The sequence below is a fragment of the Chaetodon auriga genome, chromosome 13 (assembly GCF_051107435.1).
Source record: "Chaetodon auriga isolate fChaAug3 chromosome 13, fChaAug3.hap1, whole genome shotgun sequence".
NCBI classification, from domain to species: domain Eukaryota; kingdom Metazoa; phylum Chordata; class Actinopteri; order Chaetodontiformes; family Chaetodontidae; genus Chaetodon; species Chaetodon auriga.
In genome coordinates, this window is record NC_135086.1 from 3849619 (window position 1) to 3873962 (window position 24344).

The 24344-nt window shown below is 45.0% G+C and overlaps 1 protein-coding gene across 2 annotated transcripts; it reads left to right on the forward strand.

Moving 5' to 3' along the window:
* Positions 1 to 991: 991 nt before the first annotated feature.
* LOC143330952 (uncharacterized) lies at positions 992 to 23644 on the forward strand. Of its 2 annotated transcripts, none has more exons than XM_076747739.1 (27): positions 992 to 1287; positions 3366 to 3488; positions 3611 to 3850; positions 5001 to 5097; positions 5646 to 5776; positions 6062 to 6229; positions 7159 to 9072; positions 9163 to 9248; positions 9349 to 9478; positions 9677 to 9796; positions 10175 to 10516; positions 11003 to 11197; positions 11450 to 11617; positions 11850 to 11972; positions 12150 to 12362; positions 12475 to 12648; positions 13244 to 13393; positions 15884 to 16024; positions 16252 to 16440; positions 16549 to 16732; positions 16908 to 17020; positions 17294 to 17482; positions 17668 to 17828; positions 18137 to 18413; positions 18716 to 19050; positions 19261 to 20850; positions 22326 to 23644. In XM_076747739.1, exons 1-27 carry the CDS (start codon positions 1123 to 1125, stop codon positions 22606 to 22608), a joined length of 8001 nt encoding a protein of 2666 aa, XP_076603854.1. In that variant the 5' UTR covers positions 992 to 1122; the 3' UTR covers positions 22609 to 23644. The 2 variants fall into 2 exon arrangements, with proteins under 2 accessions (XP_076603854.1, XP_076603855.1); XM_076747740.1 differs by having other exon boundaries at positions 18140 to 18413.
* The last annotated feature ends 700 nt before the right edge of the window (positions 23645 to 24344 follow it).

Sequence of the window (24344 nt, forward strand, 5' to 3'; positions counted from 1 at the left end):
TAAACATCCAGAGGGATGTTTGGTGACCCCACATTTGTCTTAACTAATGACCTATGAAGGCTCAGTAAATACTTAACAACCATTAATAAAACCGTTGCTTGCTACTTATAGTTTTATAAAATGCACATTATTAGAAACTTGGACCTGTATGTTTTATATGATGAGCTGCTGCTACCACAGTCTTATTTTACTCACACACAAAAAAAGATTTCAAACATCCAAAAATACTGATAAGTCTGGTCGCCCAGTGAGCGCCACAGAATGAAGTAAGACTTGAGATTAGACTGATATTATTCTTCTGTTTTCAGGGTTTAACTCTCCCACTGACAAACATTTCACCTGTATGCACATGATGTCACCTTCAGAGTTCACCTGTGTCTAGAAAAGCAGGTGAATTTCCAACAGTTCATATTTAATAACATTAACTTCTTTCTCTTTATTTCAATCATTACATCCAGCAGTAGCATCATTATATTTAGTGACGACTGCCACGTAGTTTTCTATGTAGGGTAATAATGACAAACTGCTTCGAAGCCACATCTGATGATTGAAGCTGAAGGTATCTGATATCGTCTAAATCCAGTGGAAGGAGTCTAATGTTAGCACCTAATGTACAGACTGACCCCGGCTTGACATGCAGGTTCACCAGATCACAGCCAGCTCTCAAAATACATGCCCATACATCTTATTAAATGGAAAAATGAGAATCCAGCTTCCACCATTGACCCCGTCCTTTACAAAGTTTTCTCATTTCCACACTGGACTTTTGATTGGTCGCTCAGTCAGTCTTTAATTGTATAAAAGTTTTTCTCTTTAACCTTTATAGAACCGTTTTTTTGGCCTCTATTGTTCTGCAGGAGATCCGACTGTCAAAGTTCAAAGAACAGGAAGCTAACAACCAGCAACTGGACCACAGCTGTTGGTCTGGACTGAGACTGGACTGGATACGGGTTCACACTGGGAACCAGATACTTCCCAACACAAACAGCATCAGAGCTATGAGTGAATCTGTTCTGCTGAAAACATCGCTTTAAAAAACAGAAGAGATCTTAAAGTGATCCCAGAAGAAGACAGAAAGGATCGTCCATTCCTCAGCTGATAACAGGATTGGAGTCTGTCTTCATGACGACCGGAGAGACTGAAGAGACGCTGACATGTGGAGGACAAAAGAAGGCAGAGGGGAGAACTGGAGGAGGAGGAGGAGGGAGCATGAAGCTGTCTTTCACCACTCTTAGCACTATTGCCGTCCAGGCCGGCCAATCACAGATTGTCGTCTCTGTCCTCAAGGTATGTAAAGAGACCGAAGGGCGTTCAGTCAGCTTGTTGAGCTCAGACTGTCAGTCAACAACAAGGCCTCCACCTGACCCTGGTGTCCAGAATAACATGGAGGAAAGATATGATGTTGATGGTCACATGATTCTATAACAAAGATGCTGCTGTGACACTGAATCCTACTACTCCTAATACTACCTATTTACATTCAGCCTGGTCTGATGAGCAGGAACTTCTGTTGGTAAAAATGTCGTCAAAGTTGGCAAAACAGCTGCCAACTCCACCATCACTGGCAGTTACATCTAAATAAAATCCTACCACAACATCAATCGATCTATCAAATCGATCTGGTTCCATTTGTTAGCCAATAGCAACAAGTAACATGATAAAAATGACTAAATTAGACTCAAATGTCATTTATCTGGGCTTCCTACAAAGCGATAAACATCTTTAAATAATATGTGGATGATTCTAAGGTTTCCCATTCTGAAACAGTGTGAATGCAGCATTAGCTTTGAAGCTATTGCGCTGTTAGCTTCAACTTTAGAGAACCTGACATACAATTATATTTGACTGCAGTGAGCTAAAAGACTTCTAGCTTTAGTTAAACATTTAAATTTAACTTTCAATTTAGTTTGCTATGCGAGTTAACTTAAACTTAACTGTGACTTCAGTGAGCGAACGTTATCAGATTGTTAGCTTTGACTGTAGTTAGTTGGTATGCTGATAGCATTTTTAACTTTCAGTTAGCAATGAGTCTGATAGTTTTGACTTTAATTAGCTATGAGCCTGTTTTCATTTTAAGCAGGTATGAAATTGTTAGCTTCCTGTTAGCTAGATGTTAGACCGTTAGCCTCGAGTTAAATGAGCTATTATCTTTTAAATGGCTGTCTGTTATAATCTAATCCTTGTCAGCCTGTAGCGTTAGCCTGATTTTCAGACTGTAACTGACTTTTGTGAGCTTTGTTTAAGCCTCACAGACAATTAGTTCTGACTTGACTTTTGTTAGCTTAAACTTTGCTATCAAACTGTTAGCTTAGCTGGATATCAGCTAGCTTGATTTAAATTAGATTTGAAACCTTCAGAATCTGTTTCAGGAGGAGCTTTCACTTCATCTGAAGTCACTTTTCTGTCCATGTGCTGTTTCCTGTTATAGCACAAACTATTTACTCATGCTGCTGTAAAGGGAAGTGAGTGAGTGAGTGTGTGTGTGTCTGTGTGTGTGTGTGTGTGTGTGTGTGTGAGAGAGAGAGAGAGAGAGAGAGAGAGAGAGAGAGAGAGAGTCTAACAGCTGATGCCTCTGAAATGTTTATGTATGTGGGATTGTACTGGTATTGTTTTTAAAGTGTGTGTGTGTGTGTGTGTGTGTGTGTGGTGGTGGTGGTGGTGGTGAGGGGCAGTGAGGGGCAGTCACGCGTCATGTTGTGTCCTTTTCAGTCGACATGCCAGAGATACTGTATCATCCTGAGGAATGCTGCAGCACACACTCTCTCTCACACACATACACACACACACACACACACACACACACACACACACACACACGTGTACAGGGAAACATGCAGCTTCTTTTCACCTAAAGTGGTCAACATGTCGCTCTGTGGAGAGACAAAACGACTGCTGCTCTCACCTCAGCAATGTGCAATCGTGTGTGTGTGTGTGTGTGTGTGTGTGTCAGGGGGCAAGTTACATAGTCTTAGAACATAAAGAAAAGCGAAGGAGTTCCCAAAGCAGCCAGTGGGGTTATTGATTTGTGATCAGGAACACCAGTACGCACATTTTCAGCTCCGTCCACTATCCTGTAAAAATCCACTCAAGGGATCTTAACGATAAGAACTTTGTTTAAAAGCCAGAACCAGAAGTAAATCCTCATGTCTCCAACCAAGGTCAAAAAGACACTGCATGAAGTCCACGTGGTCCACAGTGAGAGTGTGCAGGACCATCAAGGAGACAAGTTAGAACATACTTTTCTAAACTGTCTGCATAAACGACCTTTTCTCCTCCATGACGCCTGCTGGGCTCTGTGTTTTTTGTGTTTTCACTGTGTGTGTGTGTGTGTGTGTGTGTGTGTGCGTGTGTGTGCGTGTGTGCAGAGTGGGTCTGTGGTCCACCTCCAGCTGGTCCAGGTCCATCCAGGCCTCTGTGAGATTGGATCCAACCAGGAAGAAAACCAGACACTGATCCGGGAACAGCAGCAGCTAATGGAGAAACTCAAGGTACAAACAGGCAGAAACAGGAAATAGACAGCTGAAGTCCTGACATCACTTCCTGCCTAGCTTCTGTTCTGCTGTGTAAGCAGCATTTCTTTCATCTTCATTCATTTCGTTTCGTTTTCCAGAAACATGAGAGGGAAGTGCTGGCTGTGGTGGAAAAGAACCGACAGGCAGAGCAGAGGAGGAGGAGGGAGGAAGGGACAGCGGAGAAGAGGAGGAACAAGAAACAGGAGGAGGAGGAGGAGGAGGTGCACAAGGCCATGGAGGCATCTCTGGTCGAGGGATGGTCGTTGCTGCTGCGCCTGCTCCAGAGACGGCAGGAAGTCCTGATGCTGGCTGCAGAGTTTTACCGCCGAGCGCTGGAGGTAGAAACCGTCTGAAGATACAGAAGATACCCTAACCCTAACCCTAACCCCCTTTACTTTTAAAACCCCAGAGCCAACACGAGACTGACCAGAGTTTGTTCATGATGTTTTTAAGTTTTTAACCTCCAGGAAACAACTTCATACGCACTTTTCTGAAATATAAGCCGTTCTCCTGTGATTATGAGCAGTTTAGTAATGGAGGTGTTCGTGGACCTTTGCCTCGTCATGAATGGAGACTCATTGTAATCTGAGTCACAGGAATATGTGTTCATCTATTGTCGGCTGCTGTGACCTCTGACCCCTGACCTCCTCACTGTAGGCAGTAAAGTTCTTGCAGGTGCAGTGTGTTATCCCTGTGGTTAAACAACAGGACGTGATTTACTCTCGTCTCGTGTCCCCGTGAAGGACATTTGTTTCGGCTCTGAGCCTCACATTCCTCCGGCGGCGCTGAATCTGTGGCGTGTCGCGGTGAGCCGTGCTCATTGGCTGACATTTTATTAGCAACACCTGCTGCCCGTTGACGGTCACCTGCTGCAGCCTTTATCTAGAACAGTCCAACAGTGAGCTCTCTGCTCCTATTTTAATCCTCTGTGCTTTCAGTTTAACGAGGTGAAAGCAGCCCCGTCAACAGATAAGACAAAACTCTCCCATCACAGACGATGGAAGACGTGTCAATCAAAGACTTCTCAGTTAACAAGATCACCGCCGCCACCGAGAGTCAGCTGGGTTTATCAGACCGTGAGGAACTCAAACCTGAAAACCTGATTCTCGGTTCAGGACTGAAGAGATCCCTCAGAGGCGGGTTTGGTCGATAAAAAGCTCCAACGCTAACAGATAGTCAATCAAGTGTCCAGATTAAACATTAAACATCTCAACAGCTGTTGGTGTTCAGACGTTCATGTTCGCCTCAGGATGAACTGTAATAACTTTATTGATCCTCTGAACTTTCATCTGGCGCCAACATCAGGTCAACATGTGTCCACTGCTTTGATCTATAATCAGATATCAGCAAAGCGAATGACATTCTCATCGGTCTCATCTGTTTGATGCTAATTAGCAAATGTTAGCATGCTAACCCTCCGTGGTGTGTGTGTGTGTGTGTGTGTGTGTGTGTGTGTGTGTGTGTGTGTGTGTGTGTGTGTGTGTGCAGTTTGCTGTCTGTATCGACAGAGCTGAGGATCTGCAGATGGGACCAGGCGGCGACAGACTGACTGAAGTGCAGCTCACATACGACTCCATGAGGAGAGGTGAGCCGCGCTAATCTTAGTCACAGTATCAGTCCTAGTATTTATAGTATTACACACAGCTGCAGCTCAAATATATTATCACTGATTTCATTTTAATTTCGTCTCTGCTTGTAGATGTGAATGTGTCTGTCTGTCTTTGTGTCGGCCTCAACATGTCTCGCACACAAGGCATGATGGGATATGCTCCAGAGCCCCAAAACCCTGCGACGGGATAATCAGATATTTTAAAAAATGTTACCATTTCCCCACTGTTTAAGAGCAGGATAAACCAGTTTAAACTGGGTGAAACTAAACCGATTTGAAATGAGTTTCACCAGACAAACTGGTTTGAACCACAGATGAACTGCTTTAAAGATTAAGTGAACTGGTTTGAACTGGTTTGCTTTCGCTGCAGAGTTGGTTTAAGCCTCTGAGTTTTTGTATAGTTGAATTAAACCAGCATGAACTGGTGGAAACCTCAGATAAACTGGTTTAAACTATCCGTTAGCTGGTTTGTTGTAGGTGGACAATTACAGGTGTTAGTCGTCTCTTTGGTCTTTTCATTCCAGATCTTCTGGGAAAATCGATGCAGGTCTTAACCAGCAGCAACGTTCTTCTGCAGAAACTCAGACAGCTGCAGAGGACTGAGGCCCTCCAGAGGAGAGGAGGAGTACTGCAGGGTGAAGAGGAAGAGGAGGAGGTGAAAGACTCTCAGCTGCACAATATCTAACAGCTCTGGGCCACATTTACCGAGAAAATGTCTTATTTTTATTGAATTTGCAGCTGCAGTTTTCACATGTTCAGACTCTAATTGACTAAAGCAGCAGCTTGTTACACAGTCAGCTCCTGGAATGAGCCTTCATCATCCGCCTGATCATCATCACCTGTTTTGCCTTCCTCTGACTCACCTGTCCCGCTGCCTCAGCCTGCTGTTGACTTGCTGTTAACTGTGTGGATTGATGCTGGTGCTGCGTCCTCTTCCCAGAGTTCCCAGTGCAGCAGGGGGATGGCGTTGAGGCTGGAGGAGCTGGTGGAGATGCTTCAGGATCGGAGGAGGAGAGCGGACCAGGCTGTCAGGCTGCGGCTCCGACAGGCGGAGGACGACATCCTGGTCCACGGGAAAGAACAGGAGTCCAGACAGGCTGCCTCTGAAGTAAGAGACGAATACAGCAGCGAGCACGGTGACATGGACTGTAAGAGCTGTGGTGGTAACAGGCCATTCAGCTCACAAACTCTTCATTCAGTCATTCTCATCAGGTTTTTTAATTCATTCATCCATCATTAACAAGCCAATCCTCAAGCTCACAGTTATCTGGAAATAAGCTGAATGAGAACTAACAGGATTATTTTAGCCTGATACACGTTAGCCTGCATCAGATAAACCACATGTGAACGACAGGGTCTTGGAGTCTGGAGGTCGGTCTGAGACTCAGTCCAGAAGCTAAATGAGTAACGAGCTGTTGCCTTCGTAAACGAGGTGTGAACACGCGCAGGTTATCACTGCAAGTTTAAATCTGGTCGTCAGTGTTAACAGCTACTGAAGGCGCCGGTGTCAAACGTTTCCACCGGCACCGTTAGATCTAAAACACTGTGTCCTCTATGATGGAGTATTATAGATGGAATTAAACGTGCAGACGTCAGTGTGTTCTGTCAGCGTCCATCTTGCGTTCAGGTTATAAATATAAATCCAGCAGTTATGTTCTCAACTCGCCGATGACTGAATTTAAAAATATTCTGTCTGCTGAATATGTTACTGTAAAGAGTATTCAGCATCATCATCAGCGGAAATCAGGAAATGAGGTGCTGTTACATCAAGTTTTCAGACCTGTGGTGGTAAAACCAGCCCCCGGTGGAGACCAGTCTGAAGGCCGAGGTGGAACTGGTCAGATCCCAGTGAGACATTTCATCCCGTCAGCGACAGCAATGAGAACATAACATGTAGATTATTAACAAGGAGTGTATGAAAAAGAGGCAGACATGCAGTATTTATACCAACAGCAGAGTACCCGATGTACAATTTGTAGTAATCAATGAAACAATGACGAAAGACACTTAACAACATCAAGTCTGTCTTCACTTCAGGACTGGAGTCTCACAGTGGACAAGATCCTGGACCAAAACCTGCAGTCTGGATCCACATCAGCAGAGAGCACAGACCTGCAGTCAGATTCCAGAACCAAAGAAACCAGAGACCTGCAGATTGGATCCAGATCAGATGTGAAGCCTGGATCAAGACTACATCTGAAGTGTGGATCCACATCAGAGGAGACCAGGGACTTCCAACTTGGATCCAGTTCAAAACTGCAGCCTAGATTCAGACTAGAGCTAAAGCCTGGACCGGAGGAGACCACAAACCTGCAGTCTGTATTTAAATTAAACCCAAAGTCTGGGTCCAGATCAGACCTCAGATTAGATTCTAAATCTGAAGAGACAGCAGACTCTCCACCTGGATCCAGATTAGACCAGGCGCCTGGATCGATATCAGACATGCAGCCAGAATCTGGATTAGATGTGAAGCCTGAATCTAGATCAGATCTGCAGTCTGGATTCAGATTAGAGTTTAAGACTGGACCTAGGCTAGAGGAGACCAGAAACCTGCAATCTGGATTCAAATTAAATTTGAAGGCTGGATCCAGTTCAGACCTCCAGTTAGATCGTAAATCTAAAGAGACCACAGACCTTCCGTCTGGATCCAGATTAGACCAGGTGCCTGGATCCAGATCAGACATGCAGCCATACTCTGGATTAGATGTGAAGCCTGAGTCTGGATCAGAGCCTACCAGCGACATGCCCCCTGGATCCAGATTAGATCTAAACCCTGAATCTGGATCAGATCTGCAGCCTGGACTCAGATTACAGTTTAAGACTGGATCTAGACTAGAGGAGATCAGAAACCTGCAATCTGGATTCAAATTAGATTTGAAGGCTGGATCCACATCAGACCTCCAGTTAGATTCTGAATCTGAAGACCCCACAGACCTTCTGCCTGGATCCAGATCAGACACGCAGCCAGAATCTGCATTAGATCTGAAGCCTGAATCTATACCTGAGCCAATCAGAGACATGAGCCCTGGATCCAGATCAAATTTAAACCCTGAATCTGGAGCAGATCTGAAAATTGAATCCAGATCAGATCTGCAGCCTGGATTCAGATTCAAGTTTAAGATGGGATCTAGACTAGAGGAGATCAGAAACCTGCAATCTGGATTCAAATTAGATTTGAAGGCTGGATCCACATCAGATCTTCAGTCAGAGTCTAAATCAGATGAGGCCAGAGTTCTTCAGTCTGGATCCAGTTTCAACCAGATGCCTGGATCGAGATCAGACATGCAGTCAGAATCCAGATTAGATATGAGACCTGACTTTAGATCAGAGCCTGTCAGAGACAAGTCCACTGGATCCAGATCAGAGGAGACCAGAAACTTAAAGTCAGGATCCAGATCAGATTTAAAACCTGAATCTAGATCAGATATAAAGCCTCAATCTAGATCAGAGGAAAGCAAAGACCTGCAGCCCGAATCAAGATCAGACTTGCAATCTGGATCCAGATCAGAGGAGACCAAAGAGTTTCTGTCAAGGTTTAGATCAGATGTTCATCCAGAATCCAGATTAGATCTGAAATCTGGGTCTAGACCAGAGCAATCACAAGCTGTGGACTCTGGATTCAGATCAGATGAAACCAGTAACCTGCAGTCTGATGAAAAGCCCGAATCCAGGTCAGAACTGAAATCTGGATCTGGATCAGAGCAAACCAGAGACCTGCGGCCTGAACCCAGATCACAGGAGACCACAGACCTACATCCTAGAGCCGGTTCAGAGGAGAGAAGAGAGATGAATTCTGGATTCAGATCAGAGACCAACGAGCTGCGACCTGAATCCACACACGATGTGCAGCCTAGATCCAGATCAGAGGATGCCAAAGACCTTCAGGTGGGTTCCAAATCAGATCTGAAGCCTGGATCCAGATCAAAGGACACCAGAGGATCTAGATCACAGGTAATACCTTCCACCAGTCAGCAGACAGAACCAAATACTGTTGAGTTTTTGAAATACCTGCAGACACCAGCAGCTGTGTGTTTTCCTCAGACTGAAGACGATGTCAGTTTGTCTGAACTGAGCAGGAAACAGGACGAGACCAGACAGCAGAAAGCTGCTGCTGCAAACACCACCAGGTAGGAAAACTGGTACAGTACCGCACACACGCTCGGTGGTCCACCTGTCCCCGTTTACCAACAGATCCAGACCGTTCTGAACGCTCTTCTCCTTTGGCAGTGGGCTGGTGGCAGGGCAGGAGAGCATGCTGGGAAACGGGACTCAGTGTGGGGAGGTCCACGCTCGCCAGGCCCTCCTGACCAATCAGAAGCAGCAGCTGCTGTCGTCATGTGAACAGCTGGTGGAGAAGGTGACATTTTCTTTCTCTTCTTATCAGTAACAGTCACACTGTGGAGACTCGCCTCCTTTATGGGGACCAGACGGACGTCCCCATAATGTAAACCATCAGATTTTTAGGGTGAAGACATAAGGGTGAGGTAATGTTCTCTGAAGTGTGTGTGTGTGTGTGTGTGTGTGTGTGTGTGTGTGTGTGTGTGTGTGTGTGTAGATCTGGAGCTGGGTGCAGCAGGGCAGCAGTTTGCTGTCTAACAGCTCTGAAGCAGGACAGCAGCTCTTTGAGGCAGAAGAGACTCTGAACACACACCGGCAGCTGCACACACAGGCTGAGGTACACACACACACACACACACACACACACATATATACACCATTTATTTGCAGCTCCAAACTCTGATGGATCTGAGTAGAATCTGCTCTCACTGCGGTGGCACCTCATGTGTGAGCTCACTTTAAAACACTTTTGTAAAGAAATTTGTCAACTGAAAATATATCAGCTGCTCCAACCACAACAACAATGTCATGTGACTCACAGTCGAAGCACATCTACGTGAAACTGTCCCTGCTGAATCATCGGTACAAAGGATTAACAACTTCACTTTCTGCAGCATAAATTCATTTTCAGATTCTGGATCAGTTTTGGATGAACTCAGCAGCTATGCTGAAGTGGCTTTCTGCTAAACAGATCATTTTGCCTGTTTGTCTCCAGTCTGCAGGTCAGGACGCAGAGAACATGACACAGATCCTGGATCAGATTAGAACTCTACACACAGATATGACCAGCAGAACCAGTCCCCCGCCTCCCAGTGAACCCAGCAGACGTCTGTCCCCTCTAAAGGCCCTGACAGAGCAGCTGAAGAGAGGCAGCCCGAGCAGAACCAGCACCGCTCGGCCTGGTCCGCCTGCTGCCGACCCGAAGGGTTCATTGAGTCCTGAACTCGCCGGTCAAGTTGATTTGGTCTTGAAGGAGCTGCACAGTCTGAACCGAAAGATCAACTCAAACCTGCAACTGCTGCAACCCTACGTCACTTTCCTCAGGACGGCACAGCAGGTCAGAGTCTGCTCAGGCGTCCTGTTAAAGAGGAAAACTGAAAGTGTTCACTGGATCTGGCTCTGCTGCAGCTGCTAGAGATGATCCGCTGCCTGCTAGCTAGCTAAAGTAAAACATGTACAACTTTACTTGTGAATGTATATAAATACCCAAATTTGTTCGCAGTTTATTTTGAATTAATATTTAATGATGCAAAGCAGCAAAGTTGGAATGCGACGTACTCAGATCCAGTTGACATAAGATGCAGATCAGTTAGTGAAATTTACAGTGAAAAAATATTTCAACTCCTGCTCTAAAATTTTTACTTAAAGTACAGAAATACTACAACAAAGTGTTTTTAAAGTATCAACAGTCAAAGCACTCAGTATGCAGAATGAGTGTTCAAAGGGTTCAGGGAGTGAATCGACAGTATGACGTTTGTTCAGCCACTGGGGGGCGCTGGTGAGGAAATCTGAAGCCTATGATGAAGGTGCTCCTGTTCTCCAGGTGGACGAAGAGATGGAAGAACTGAGGGAGATCTACATGAGGAGACCAGATGAGGAGGGGGACGCTGTCAGTGGTAACACCACTTCCAGACCACCAGTGAAGAAGAAGCAGGTCGACACCTGCTGGCAGGCGACGTTACAGAAGTTCGTCACCGCTCAGGAACTGGGAAACACCTACGCCCGCACTGTTTCCATGGTAACAAGACTGATGAGATGGGATGTGTTTCAAGATTACATGAGATGAGGTTATGTCAAATGAGATAAAACTACATGAGATCAGAAAAAAGGAGATGAACTCAAATGAGATTCGATGACGCGGATTGAAATGACAATGAAATGATTCTTAGTACATTTAATACAGTGCAGGACGATGTAAGAGAAGATTTCTGTGAATGATCAGGAAAAACTTTGCTATGTATCTGAAAAACGTGATATGTGTTTGTGTCAGGTGTCGGGAGCGTCGTTAAACCTGCCGTCTGTGCTGGCTGTGGTGCAGCAGACGGTGGAGCGACTCAGCAGAACCAAACAGGAAGTGAATGAGCTGCGGAGTCAGCAGCAAATCCAGATCCAGCAGCAGCAGGAGTACTGCAGGAAGTACCAGGAGAGACTGCTCAAGGTACTAAGTACACTGCACCAGAGACAAGTGACGAGCCTAATCTGTACTCTTACTGCAAGATAACATAAGTATAACTGCAACTGGAGTACATCTAAGCACATATTCCTTTAAAGTACACTTCATTATTTGTATCAAGAAGAGTAAAATAGGAATACTCAAATAAAGCACAAATACCTCAAAATTGTACCAAAGTATAGTACTTTGGTAAATGTACTTAGTTACTTGTTTTCAGACCCTGCAGGACTTGAATTCTGTCTCTGAGCTGCTGGACTCCTGCACTGTGCTGGATCTGGGCTCAGAGCTGCAGACCTCCAAGCTGCTGGAGCACTTCAGCCAGGCCAGACCTCATTTTAGAGTGAGTATTATTACTTTGAGCTTAGGACATGTTTTCATAATGAGGACTGTTGAGAGCATTATAGCTTTTGAACTTTTGGACTGAATCTGATGCATTTTGGGTTCTTGCTCGCCCGTCGATGTATTGTCAGAAGGACATTTCTTCAAACATGATCAGACTCTCTCTTCCTTTCTCCAGCAACTAGACGCTGAGGTGGAGAACATGGAGGAGAGCTGGGGGACTCTGAGGGCGGTCCAGGACAGCCTGGAGGTGCAGGAGCTGAAGGGAGGAGCAGTGAAGGAGGAGGATCTGTCAGAGCTGCTGAAGCTCCAGAAGACAATGAAGGACAAGATCCGTCAGAGCGAGTCGATCCTGAACCTGACCAGCAGCTTCCACCTCACATCCCAACAGGTCAGTGGAGCAGGAGGAGCATCATTCAGGGACACACGTTGAAATGAGAAGTGAAAGCGGTCAATCGTCAGTCAGTCATCACTAATTTTAGCGTTGTCCTCTGTGTGTCCAGCTGGAGACGCTGCTCCAGTCAGACCTTGTGGGCCCTTTAACTGGTTCAACTGGTTTATGTGGATCCAGTGAGGCTGAGCTGAGGCGGCTCCGAGAAGACCAGCAGCAGATCCAGAGTCTGTTTAAAACAGCCTCAACACTGAAGACAGACATCTGCACCGCCATCAACCACAGTGTACGACAGCACACACGTACACACACACAGGCACGCACACACACACACTAGTGATCATTGCTATACATTTATTCAAGTACTGCAGTTGTATAATTTTGAGGTAATTTTACTTTACTTCCTTATTTCCTTATTATTCTTCTGCACATTTCAGAGGGACATATTGTACTTTTCATTCCACCTCCATTTACAATAACTGATCAAATGATCAATATTTGACAAAAACTGGCCTAAACTAACAGTATATGAAGTATTTAAAGTACCTCCACCTGCAGCAGCTCTAACAGTAACATGCTGCTCTGACACTGAAGCTTCAGTATGAACAGACCAATAAAGTCACAGAGAATCAGAGATCACACACAGGAGACATTTTACTGCACACACAGTACTTTTACTGCATGAAGCTGACATTACTACCGTACATTTCCTACAAGAAGCCGATAATACTACTGTGCTGTTGATACTTCAGCTGCATTTTGATCGTAATTGTTCAGAAATACATTTCTGTGTTAAAACTGCAGGATTTTTACCTGTAATGGAGTATTTTTACATTGCTGTATTTGTACTTCGGTAACAGATACTTTGTCCACACTGTTAGGGTTGGACACGTTTCAGAGTGGAGCAGCTGGAGGCTCGTCTTCGCTCTCTGGACTCGCTCTGTGTCTCGAGGCTGAATGAAGCGGCTCAGCGTGAGGAGAAACGCCGCAGAGAGCTGCTGACTTGTCGACTCAATGATGACATCATCCAGGTGAGGTCGCAGGCTTGATCGATCGTCGTGAGGACTGAGCTGAGAACTGCCCTTGATCTTGTTTTATCTTACGGGTCTATAATTTCCTAATTATTTTCTAATAAAAATAACAACAATAATTTAATAATACAAATAAATAGGAAAATAGGGACCCGCAAAAGAAAACGTGTCTAGAGCAGCGTTTGGTTTGTCCACTCCGGGCTTCTGTAGAAACATGGCGGTGCAACATGGTGGACTCTGTAGATATAAAGAACTCGTTTTAAGGTAACACAAACACAATTCTTATTTTCAAGTGATTCCATACTAATGAAAACATACTTATGAATACGTTCTTCCAGTGATTCTTTGCTGTCGTCAGAGAGGAAATTAAAAGAAGCAGAGCTGTGCTGGATTAGAAAACGCTAAAAAAGACTCTTCGTGTTTCTGGATGGTGCCAGCAGTACAATCCAGAACGACGGAGGGAGAGCGAGTCAGATCAGAAATACAAGCAGAGTCAGCCCACGGGTATTTCCCATCATGCACCTGGTGCTGCGCGTCACCAGCACACTGAAACCTGCAGGAGCAGCTGGGCTGGACGTCAGTCACAAACAGGATTTATAAAAGCATCACACAGTTTGTGTTAAAGATACTCTGTCAGCATCCCAACGTCCAGCCTGAACGTGACTCAGACTCGATAATGTTTCGTTTTTCGGCCTCTTTCACACGACTGACAGCTTTTATGACAAATTATTCCACCTTCAGGAACTAAAGTCTTTTTTCATGCTGTGTATTCTCCCAAACTTACTTTGTGAGCAGGTTTTCTCTTGTGAAGCATTACGTTGTTTCCTGTTATGTTGCCTCCAGCCGCTCACAGAACAGTGTGCTGAAACAGAATAAATGTTGTTTTTTCAGGTTTCAGATTAAAGTCGTGGTTTTCTTGAAGTTTGCAGATCGCCCACAGTCTTTAAAGCTGCACAGAATCCTGTGGAACTGTTTGACGACTGTGCCGTGCTCTGAAGTTTAGAGGAGCAGGTCCACATTTCGTTTTCATACTTAAACTATACCAGGAAGTACGTACACGTACCCTGGTGACAAGATATGTACACACTTCTATTATTTGTGTCTAGGTTGCATACGTGTTCATTGTGGGCACAGTGGAAAGGGTATTCTGTGGTACTGGTGTGGTACTCTGAACACTTGTTTTCCTGGGTTTCACCAGATGGTCCAGGGATTTCAACCAACAACCTACTGTGCAATGTACTTCCTGGTACTTTATGGTGACTCTCTGAGGTACCTCGTGGTTCTCAGCATTATTTGAATGCACTTCATGGTAAACTTATTGTATTGCCTCCCAGTACTTCTTGGTGGTTTTGGGTAATCTATCTTGTAGCTTTTGTTTTGTCCTCACTCTTGCCCAATCCAAGTTTTTTCCCTGAGGACTTTCAAAGCAACAACTTTTCTCCCCCTCCACCTCAGTCCAACCTCCGCAGCCTCTGACTTCAACTTCTTCATCTGTTCAGCAAATAGACTTCGCTGTCTCTGTCTGCTTCGCTCTCTCAGCTGTCCTCGGCTAACAGATCAGCCATCTGACACTGCTGATCCTCCTGTCACAGCCAGAAATGTCCCTCTGGATTTAAGCCCTCCTGCTCTAAAAATAGTCTTATCAAAGTTCCCTCAACGTGCAGTTACATCAACGCCAAGCTGAACAAAGTGCAGCCAGAAAAGCTCTGACCAAAGTTAGGACAGATGATGGATACAATAAGACATTGATATATATAATGATACATGAGAAAAACTATTTGTAACCATGCCAGCAGCGTGGTTTTAAGGATGGCAGTGTCTGAAATATCTCCACAACTACCTGATAGACTGCCATGAAATGTTCACTGTCATGGTGACTGAATCCTGCTGACTATGCCACCAGCAGGTTGATGCTTTTGTTTTTTATTTAGATTAATGTCATTATTTTTTCATGTGTTGGATAGATGAAAATGACCTGATGATGGCGCTAAATGAAAAGTCAGAGGATCACTAGAGTCATCAGAGTTCTTCCTGAGGAGAACATGAATGTCCAATTTCAGGGAAATCCATCTAAAAACTGCTGAGACAGTTAAATCAAAACCAGATTTATCATCCTGCTGGTGGCGCTAGAGGAGAATTCAGAGGATCACCAAAGACAGTAGGATTCAACCTCTCAGGACCATGAATGTCTACATGTTTCAGTCTGGACCCAAGTGGTGGGCCGACTGCCTGGCATGAGGAAACTGTCAATGGCCTTTGTCAATATTTTGACATTTTATTGATAAATCAGTTTATTAAGTTATTGAAAAGTAATCTGACTCGTCAACAGTCAAGTGTTTACTAGCTGCATCACAGATCGAAGTACATGATCAGCCACCAGAAGTCCTTCTGTCAACATCAAACTCTTGAAGCTGATGGATGTGTGAGGTTTGCAAACAGTTGATCTTTATGTAAAATCAGCTGTTGGTTTTTCTGATGTTCCATTTTCAGCTTCGTGACTCCTTTAAGGAGCTGAAGAAACGCTTCAGTAACCTGAAGTTTAACTACCTGAAGAGAAATGACAGGACCAGGAACACGAAGGCCGTCAGGAACCAGCTGCAGCAGGTGGAGCTGTACAAGGAGAAGCTGCAGGTAAGTCCAGCTCCTGATCTGAACCTGTGACGCACAACTGATTTCTCCCGTCAGAAGCAACATGATGGTCAAGATAACCATAATTTGGACCCTCACCCTTACAGCAAACCAGGTGGATGAAAATCTACCTGAGCCTTAGAGCCGTTACATGTAACTTAAATAACTTCAGTTTAGTGGTTGAGAAGAGAGAGGCAGTGTGTCACGCTCTGCTCGGTCTGATCCTGCAGGCGCTCAGGAAACGTCTGCAGGGCGTGACCGCCCGGCTGGGGTCAGAGGTCAAGGACGGAGGCGCGGCCCGAGAGGCAGAAGACACCATCAACGAGCTGCAGAGACAGATGGGAGATTTTGAGCGAAGTGTCAGCGACCACCAAAGAACACTGGAGATGACCCGCAACCTGCAGCAGGCCATGGAGGAGGTGATTAAAACCGCTTACATGAGATTGTTCATTGTATTATTCGTAGTTAAGTATTACTGTGTGTACACATGATTAGCATGACCTTTACGTGCTGCTCTCTATTAACAGTATCAGTTCTGGTGCGAGGAGGCGAGCGCCACCATCGCTCGCGTCGGGAAGTTTTCCTCTGAGTGTCGCAGCACAGAAGCCGTCGCTGTTCTCCACCAGCAGTTTGAGAAGTTCGTCTGGCCGACGGTTCCTCAGCAGGAGGAGAGGATCAGTCAGATCGCTGAGCTGGCCGTCAGGCTGCACGGTGAGCAGCCACACAAAGCAGGATGATGAGGAACGGCTGCTTTTATTCAAACATTTATTCAGTCAAAACAGATTTTGAAACTTGTTTGATACGACTGTCAACAAATCATAATTTCCTCCATCGTTCTAAGATGTTCACATTCATTGATTGCATTGTGTCTGTGTGTGTGTTTCAGGGGTGGAGGAGGGGCAGCGGTACATAGAGAAGACGGTCAGTAAACACTCGGAGATGGTGGAGTCCATCAGAGAGCTGAGTGACGGGCTGATGGAGCTGGAGACCAAACTTAAGGTTCCACAACACAAACACACACAAACATGCACACATTGGTACACCTTTACCTGACGAACAGGACCTGATCAGAGCCCTCAATTTGTACTTAGGTCTAAAATCACTCTGACCTCAGTGTAGGGCTCGAGTTTCTGGTTTTCTGCACAAGGAAGAAAATGTGCTTTTCTGACAGTCAAGATTTGAAATAGTGCTAAAATATCCTTCAGGATCGTTAATCAGTTGACATTAGCCACATCATCTACATATTATTCAAATTGTTTACCTTGTTTTCAGCTGGAGAAACTCAAAAAGCAGCAGAATGATGGAAAGAAAGACAAGGAGGAAGGAGGAGGGACGAAGCGAAGGAAAGACAGTGAGACAGAAGAGAAAGACGAAGACAAAGAGAAGAAGTTGGAGGAAAACAGAAAGTTGAAAAAGAAGGAGCAGACGGATAACCGCAGCTCGCAGGAGGCGGCCGACATGGTGAAAATAATCACACAAACAATGTTGAATACAAAAAGAAAAACTTACACTTTGCGGTTTAAAAACATAAAAGCGAGAAGAGCTGCACAAAAAAAGATATATCACAGAGAGTAGTTTTCATATTCTCAATAAAAACACAATAAAAATATTAGATCAGCTCATCTCAATCTGTCCTGTACTTTCAGCATGAGCTGAAGGAAACAGGCCACACCCCCGAGCTGACCGCCGAGCATGATGGGAAGGAGGTTCCAGTGAAGAGGCCGACTGCAGCCAATAAGAAGCCGCCATTACAAAAGAGTCGCAGTCAGGATTCGGACAGACAGACGGACACACAGACAGAGAGCAGGTACGATGGTGCAGTGAAGGTTTGTGCTGATATTCCTGCTCCCCTGAGGATGAACCCTTTGATTTGAATCATATAAACCACGCTAGTGACCCTCTGAGACTCCATGTTTAATAATAACTGTGAGAAACAGGAAAAAACTGTAGAACAAAGAGCTTAACAGATAAAAGCACTTACTCAATGTTGGTTTCAGCTAAAGCAAATAAAAGTAATAAGGTCATGTCATAGTCTAATCTTTTATTTCTTCATAGGAGGAAAACGTCGTCTGGTTTGAGTATAAATAAAGTTTCTTTGTATGATCTCTGTTTCAGCAGCAGACAGCAGTTGCACAGTGAGAAGTTCACCTCCTCATTCTGCTCCACTCACACCTTCAGCCTTTCCTGCTCGCCGGCGGAGGTCAACCGACGGATCCACACCATACACAGCCAATTACAGCCTGTCTCCACTGAGCCTCAGGCCACGCCCCCTGCCTCTGTGATTGGCCCACTGTTCTCAGACATTCAGAGGGAGTTTCAGGGGAAGGAGCCACAAGAAATGGGACAGCAGGGGGTCGCCGCCTCCTGTGGATCAAACACGACGGCACATCAGGTTATTCATTAAAGAGTTCATTTCGTATGTGGTGTTTCAAATCCTCTTTTATTTTCCTTTGACGTGCTGCTTTGATTTTCATGCCTGAACTGATGATACACAACTGTATGTTCCCATTAAACCTGATGACAATGGTGATGACAGATCACCCTCCGTTGCTAAAAGCAGTTAAGGCTTTGTGTGGTCAAGCTCAGAGTAAACAATTTAACGAACTGTATGAACACCCTTGTTCCTGTGACTGTAGGCAGTACATAACACCCTGCAGTGATTCATAAGTCTAATACTGAATCCTTTTTACCCAGGATGCATCAGCAGGAGGTCTATTGGAAGCAGAACTCCAGCAACCGGAGGTGATGACTGAGGATTCTCTCTCCAATGATGAATACGAGTGTGCGTCACCAGATGACATTTCTCTGCCTTCGCTGGCAGAGACACCAGAGTCCAACATGGTTCAATCAGATGTTGAGGAGGGCTTCTGCTTCAGTTCCCACAGCATCCACATCAGCCAGTACAGCTACCAGTGCCATGCCCAGTCAGAGCACAGTGGGACTGGTACTGGTGCAGTCCAACAACAGGGAGAGTCCAGCCAAACAGAGAGTTGTCCAACTCCTCCCACCAGTCTTCACAGCACCACCAGGTCTGTATTAAGACAAATCACTGAGTCACATAAGAACAAGATTCCTTTTTATGTTATTATGATTCAAGGCATGAGCAGCAGTTTGCCACACGGCTTGGAAGCTGCACTAAGTGGCTGAGACGATGTGGGAAGTTGAATGTTGCTGTAGCGCGTTAATCCACCAGAGGGCCACACAGATTCAAGAGGTTGTTCCTGTTGTGTGTGTTACAGGCTCAGATCAGAGTCCAATTCATTTGTCCAGAGCCCATTGACTGTTCCTGCTACAAGCACAGCCTCTGACCTCTCCCTGGGCACCCCTGAACTGAGTCTCCCCTCTGACTCTAACCCAGTCCACCAGAACAGCACTCCAGACAGTTGTTCCAACAAGGACAATGATGTTGCTGAGAAGAGGAGCCCCTCACAAACTGAGCCCTTATTAAAGGAGCACAACAATCAATGTAAGCAGCCTCAGAGGATAGGTACCCAGGGTAAGATCGCCCTAAATGTTGCTTCCAAAGCAAGGTCTCACTTGCCACAGACTGATCTCATTCCTCAGCCTGCAGAGCTCATTCACAGTCCCAACCTCCCTGAGTCCAGCTACTGTTCTCCACCCTTTAATGGTCTAGACCCTGATGTCCACAAGGACCAGGCCCGTCCACAGGACACTACGTTCCTCAAATGCAGCACTACTTTTCCTCAAACCATAACTGCCATTAGGAAGGAAACATCCCCAGTATCCAAACCTCAAAGGAGCAGTCTCACTAACACCTGTACAAGTGCCCAGCAAACCCGTCACTTCCAGTCCTCCCGTTCAGACAGTCATCACACTTTGCCACAGGTTAGCAGCAGCAGCATAAGTTCACTGCAAGAAAGCCCCTTAACCCAGAGTGAGGCCCAACCACAGATGGATTCAGTCCCACAGGCCAGGGGGTTTGCTCAGAGCCCCAGCCTCAGAGACTCTGTTCCCCACAAACACAAGACCCAATCCTGTGCAACTTGCCCGAAAACCAGCACAACCATCCCTCAAGACAGCAATCCTCCACGGTCTTACCCGAATTCCAGGAGTAGCCTTGGTCAGGATGTACCTTCCACCCAAACCAGCAAAGAAACACCTTCAGTGTCCATGCCCCAAATCAGCCTAACCACAGGCATTACTGTCACCCAAAAAAACATCTACAGTCAGTCCTCCCCTCCAGACTCTCAGAATGTGCCACATGCTAGCAACAACCTCAGGGCACAACAAGGAAACCCTCTCCCCCAGGGTCATGGAGGTCTTCCTGAGGTCCATGCTCCCATTCCTCCAGAGCCAAACAGCTTCAGTAGCATCAGTATATCCAGCAGCACCATCACCAGCAGTAATAGATTCAACAGCAAGCAGAGCCTCCAGACAGTCTACTCCCATGAGTCCTTGAGTTCCACCTGTACCCAGCAGTGTGTGCATGACCCTGGCATGACCCCCAGCAGCTCTGCCAAGCCCACTGCTCCTCCTCAGCCAGAATCACAGACCAAAGCTTTGGCTCAGCAGGCTAATCCGCATGTCACCCCCTGTTCCTCTCCACCTCATCTACTAACTCCAGACCAAGACCCAAACATTTGTCAGCCTATGACCATCCGTGAGGAGATCAGGCTTACTCCTCAGATCCAAGGGCCTCCCCTTCCTGCTCCTCCTCATCCCCAGGCAGAGTCTCTTCCCCAGGGAAAAGCCTCTAAACCTGGCCCTCCCCGCTTCACCAGGCCCCTGTCTAGAGCTACTGTCATGGAGGGCTCTCCAGTGACGCTAGAGGTGGAGGTGGTGGGACAACCAGAGCCCAAGCTCACCTGGTGGGTAGCATATAACCAGCTCCACAATAACACACAAGCTTTATGAGAATATTAACTACACAACTCATCTTGAGACACCCTTTACACCTGCATTAACATGTACCCTGTAGCTGTATAATGTCTCAATCTGGATCGTATTTACACCTGCCATTGAGGTTTGTGATACTGATATTTGGGTTCTTACCCATCATCTTCTCCACAAGTAAGATAAGGTCCAGCGCGTGTGTTCACATTAAACTGAAATACATGATTCACTAATTCTCTGCACAGGGGTTTGTTCCCCACCTTCAGCATAGTCTGAGTGATGCAGCTGGTTAGCCAAGACCAATGCTAATGCAGGTGTAACGGACTGAAACATCTGTCTCATGTTCATCCACATGGTGATGCTTAAGTTTGATGAACTTTGCAAATCCTTCTGAACGCCCGATCATCTTATCAGTCTACTGCTAGAATTAGCTTAGCTGTAAAAGTTATGTCCCAAATAGATTGTGCCTCCCTACAGTTTTATATAACTTAATGGAATATTATATATTATATATATATTTATACTGCATGTGCACAACTAAGAGGTGTAACGTCTTCTAGAATCACAAACAAGTCCAGTTGTCTTTGGAAGCACTTAGAAACACAACTACATATGCTAAAAAGAAAATGGTAGAACTGTATCTAAGGAAGAGGTTGTGGAAAAATAGAAATTTGAAATGCTAACAAGCTAAATAGACATGCTTTTTGGAAGTTGCTGTAATTAGCTAGCAAGTTTTAAGTGCAGTTTGCATTCCAGTGGTAGTTAGTAGTTTTGAGTCATTGTTTTCAGCACGTAGCCTCCAAATCTCAACAACATGCTGTGCAACAAGCTATAAGTCGATTTGACTTCGGTCAGGAGCCGCATTCAAAACATTAAACATACCTAAAATTTTTAGAAGTATAAATACAGCTGCATGTTCCAGCCCTCAGCTGATGCTGATAGCAAACACTGGAGGCTCCATGCAGACTGTAGTCACGGTTCAGTATCTGGGATGCCGGTCCAGGGATCTCATGTGACAGATGGATGCAGATGCAGGTTTCCAGGTTTTAAATGTACTTTTACTTTAATAATTAATAACTAATTAATGTAAGTTTGCTAGATAACAGTGTGTTCTGTGATTCCTGTAACACTTCTGTTTGTGTGTATGGTAATAAAACAAAGGCAGTGAAGCTAACACTGAACACCGAAATGCAAAAAGCTGCATGAACAAATGTCAAACTAAAGGTTGAATTTTACACATTGTATCATCTAACTGTCCACATCATTGATATTACCCACAAACCTTTGGTTTCACTGTCTGGTGATGCAGTCAGACATCCTGTGACATAACAGGCCTTATAAGTATGGATTGTATCAGAGCTGTTGTCAGGGGGCCCAGTATGTGTAGCGGCACCCCTTCCCAGAGTGAGGTAGTGTCCTGTCTGACCCCCTGTCATCATGGTCGCTTCAGGTTTAAAGATGGAGAGGTGTCAGGCACCGGCCCAGGCCGAACGCTGGCCTGCGAGGACAGGAAACACTTCCTGTTTGTCCCAGAGGCGTCGGACTCAGATGTTGGTTTATACGAGGTCCAGGCTGCAAACCACCATGACGTGCGGCAGCCAGCCGCTAACAGCTGCAGCAGCGGTGATGACTGGCTGGTGATCGAAGTGTTTGACATCATCAGTGCGGACTGGCAGACCTTCTTTGGTACACTGTGTTTTCTGCTGTGGCTGCTCTACCTGATAGTGCTCTGATTACTCTCTTTCCACCGCAGGGACTTAACGACCTGTAACCTGAAGCGTTTCAGTACCTGAACTTATAAGAACCCGTAAGGCTTTTGGATGTAGTACATCCTTAAAAAGGCAACACTGAGACAAATAGTAGTACTCACCTTTATGAGCTGCTTGTTGGACAAGAGCAGTTGGAGGACAGAAAACAATGGAAAGTCTAGCCAATATTCATTTTTTTCATGTTTTTATCATGACATCAATGTTGTTAAATGAATGAAGAGTCCCATCTGCAGGATCAGAGAGTGCAGGAGACTGACTCCAGACCAGCTCCTATCAGCAGTTCTCTGGAGACAACAGAGAGGAGACACTGAAGAAACTGGGGTGAAAACACACTTTTGAGAGAAAATAAAGCAACGCTGGCGTATAACTGTGTAGTGTAATATCTCACTCCTGAGAGAGTTTGAAAATAACTTTGCAACCTGAACGCTACTGAGAAACGTAATTAAACAAGTTCTCCAAAAAAAAAAAAAAAAAAAAGTATAAAACAAGCAGACCCCATGACAACGGCTTCACGTTAAGTTACAGGTCATTAATTTCCTGTAGTGGAAAAGGCCTATAACACACACACATGCACATGCACACTCAAAACACACACTGTTTGATCCAGAGTTTCTCAACGTCGGGGTCCAGACCCCTGGAGGGAACGCTGGATTCAGACAGGGACACACAAGGTTTGTAGAATTGATATATTCACATTTGTTTGAAAAGTGTATTGAAAATAGAAATAAGATAGAAATATCCTCATAACATGATTTTAAAAGAAGTCAACTCTAAGATTCATAAGATGAACTGACAGCCAGTTAAATGCTGGAGAATCTAAGGACCTAAAAACGATCTCTGTGTTCCCTGTTACATTTTATTATACTCAATAAGTGTTCAGTACATTTGAGTTAAATCTGGAGTCATTCTGTTCTTAAAACTGCTGAAGTAACGTCAGTAGAACTGACAGATGATGGTGAAGCTTTCGCATTTTCTACTTGTCGTAAAATAAAATGAGAAAAAAAAAACACTTTGTTCACCGTTGTTGTAATTTGGCATTTTAACAACATTTGTACAGACCTACAACCAGTGTGCTGCTTGAGTATTTACAGCTGGCTTTTACTGCAGTGAGGTGCTGAATGCAGCCTCACAGAAGCTGATGTTCAAAGGTCCAGTGTCGTCGTCATTGGTTGGACATCTCAGTAACCAGCGCAGTGGATATGATGGGAGTCAGTTTATTAACTTTGGAGGAATCACAGTAAAGCAGCCAGAATAAGTAGACCGACAGCTTAAGTGGTCATCCTCGTAGGTCGGTGTATAAACCATTACAGACACCGTGAAGCAGGACTGCACTCTCACTGCCTCCAGCAGGGGGCAGCATTCGACAAGCAATGAACAGAAAAGCCTGTTCCATCGAGGAAATCCAACCCTGGATCGTAAGGGTGTTTTTATTTTGATGATGTTTATCAATAAAATGATTTATTGATAAACATTTGTATTGTCATGTTACATACTCACAAAACACTAAACAAAAATATACTGAATTGATTTCACGCGTTTTTTTTTTTTTTTTCTGCAAACGTCCTACACGTAGCTATGATACAGGACAAATGATTCGGCGTATTTTAATATTCATAGTGGGATTAATATAGCCCAGACTGTAGACAGGTATTTTGCAAACACTGTAAACACACACATTATAGCTACATATATACACACGC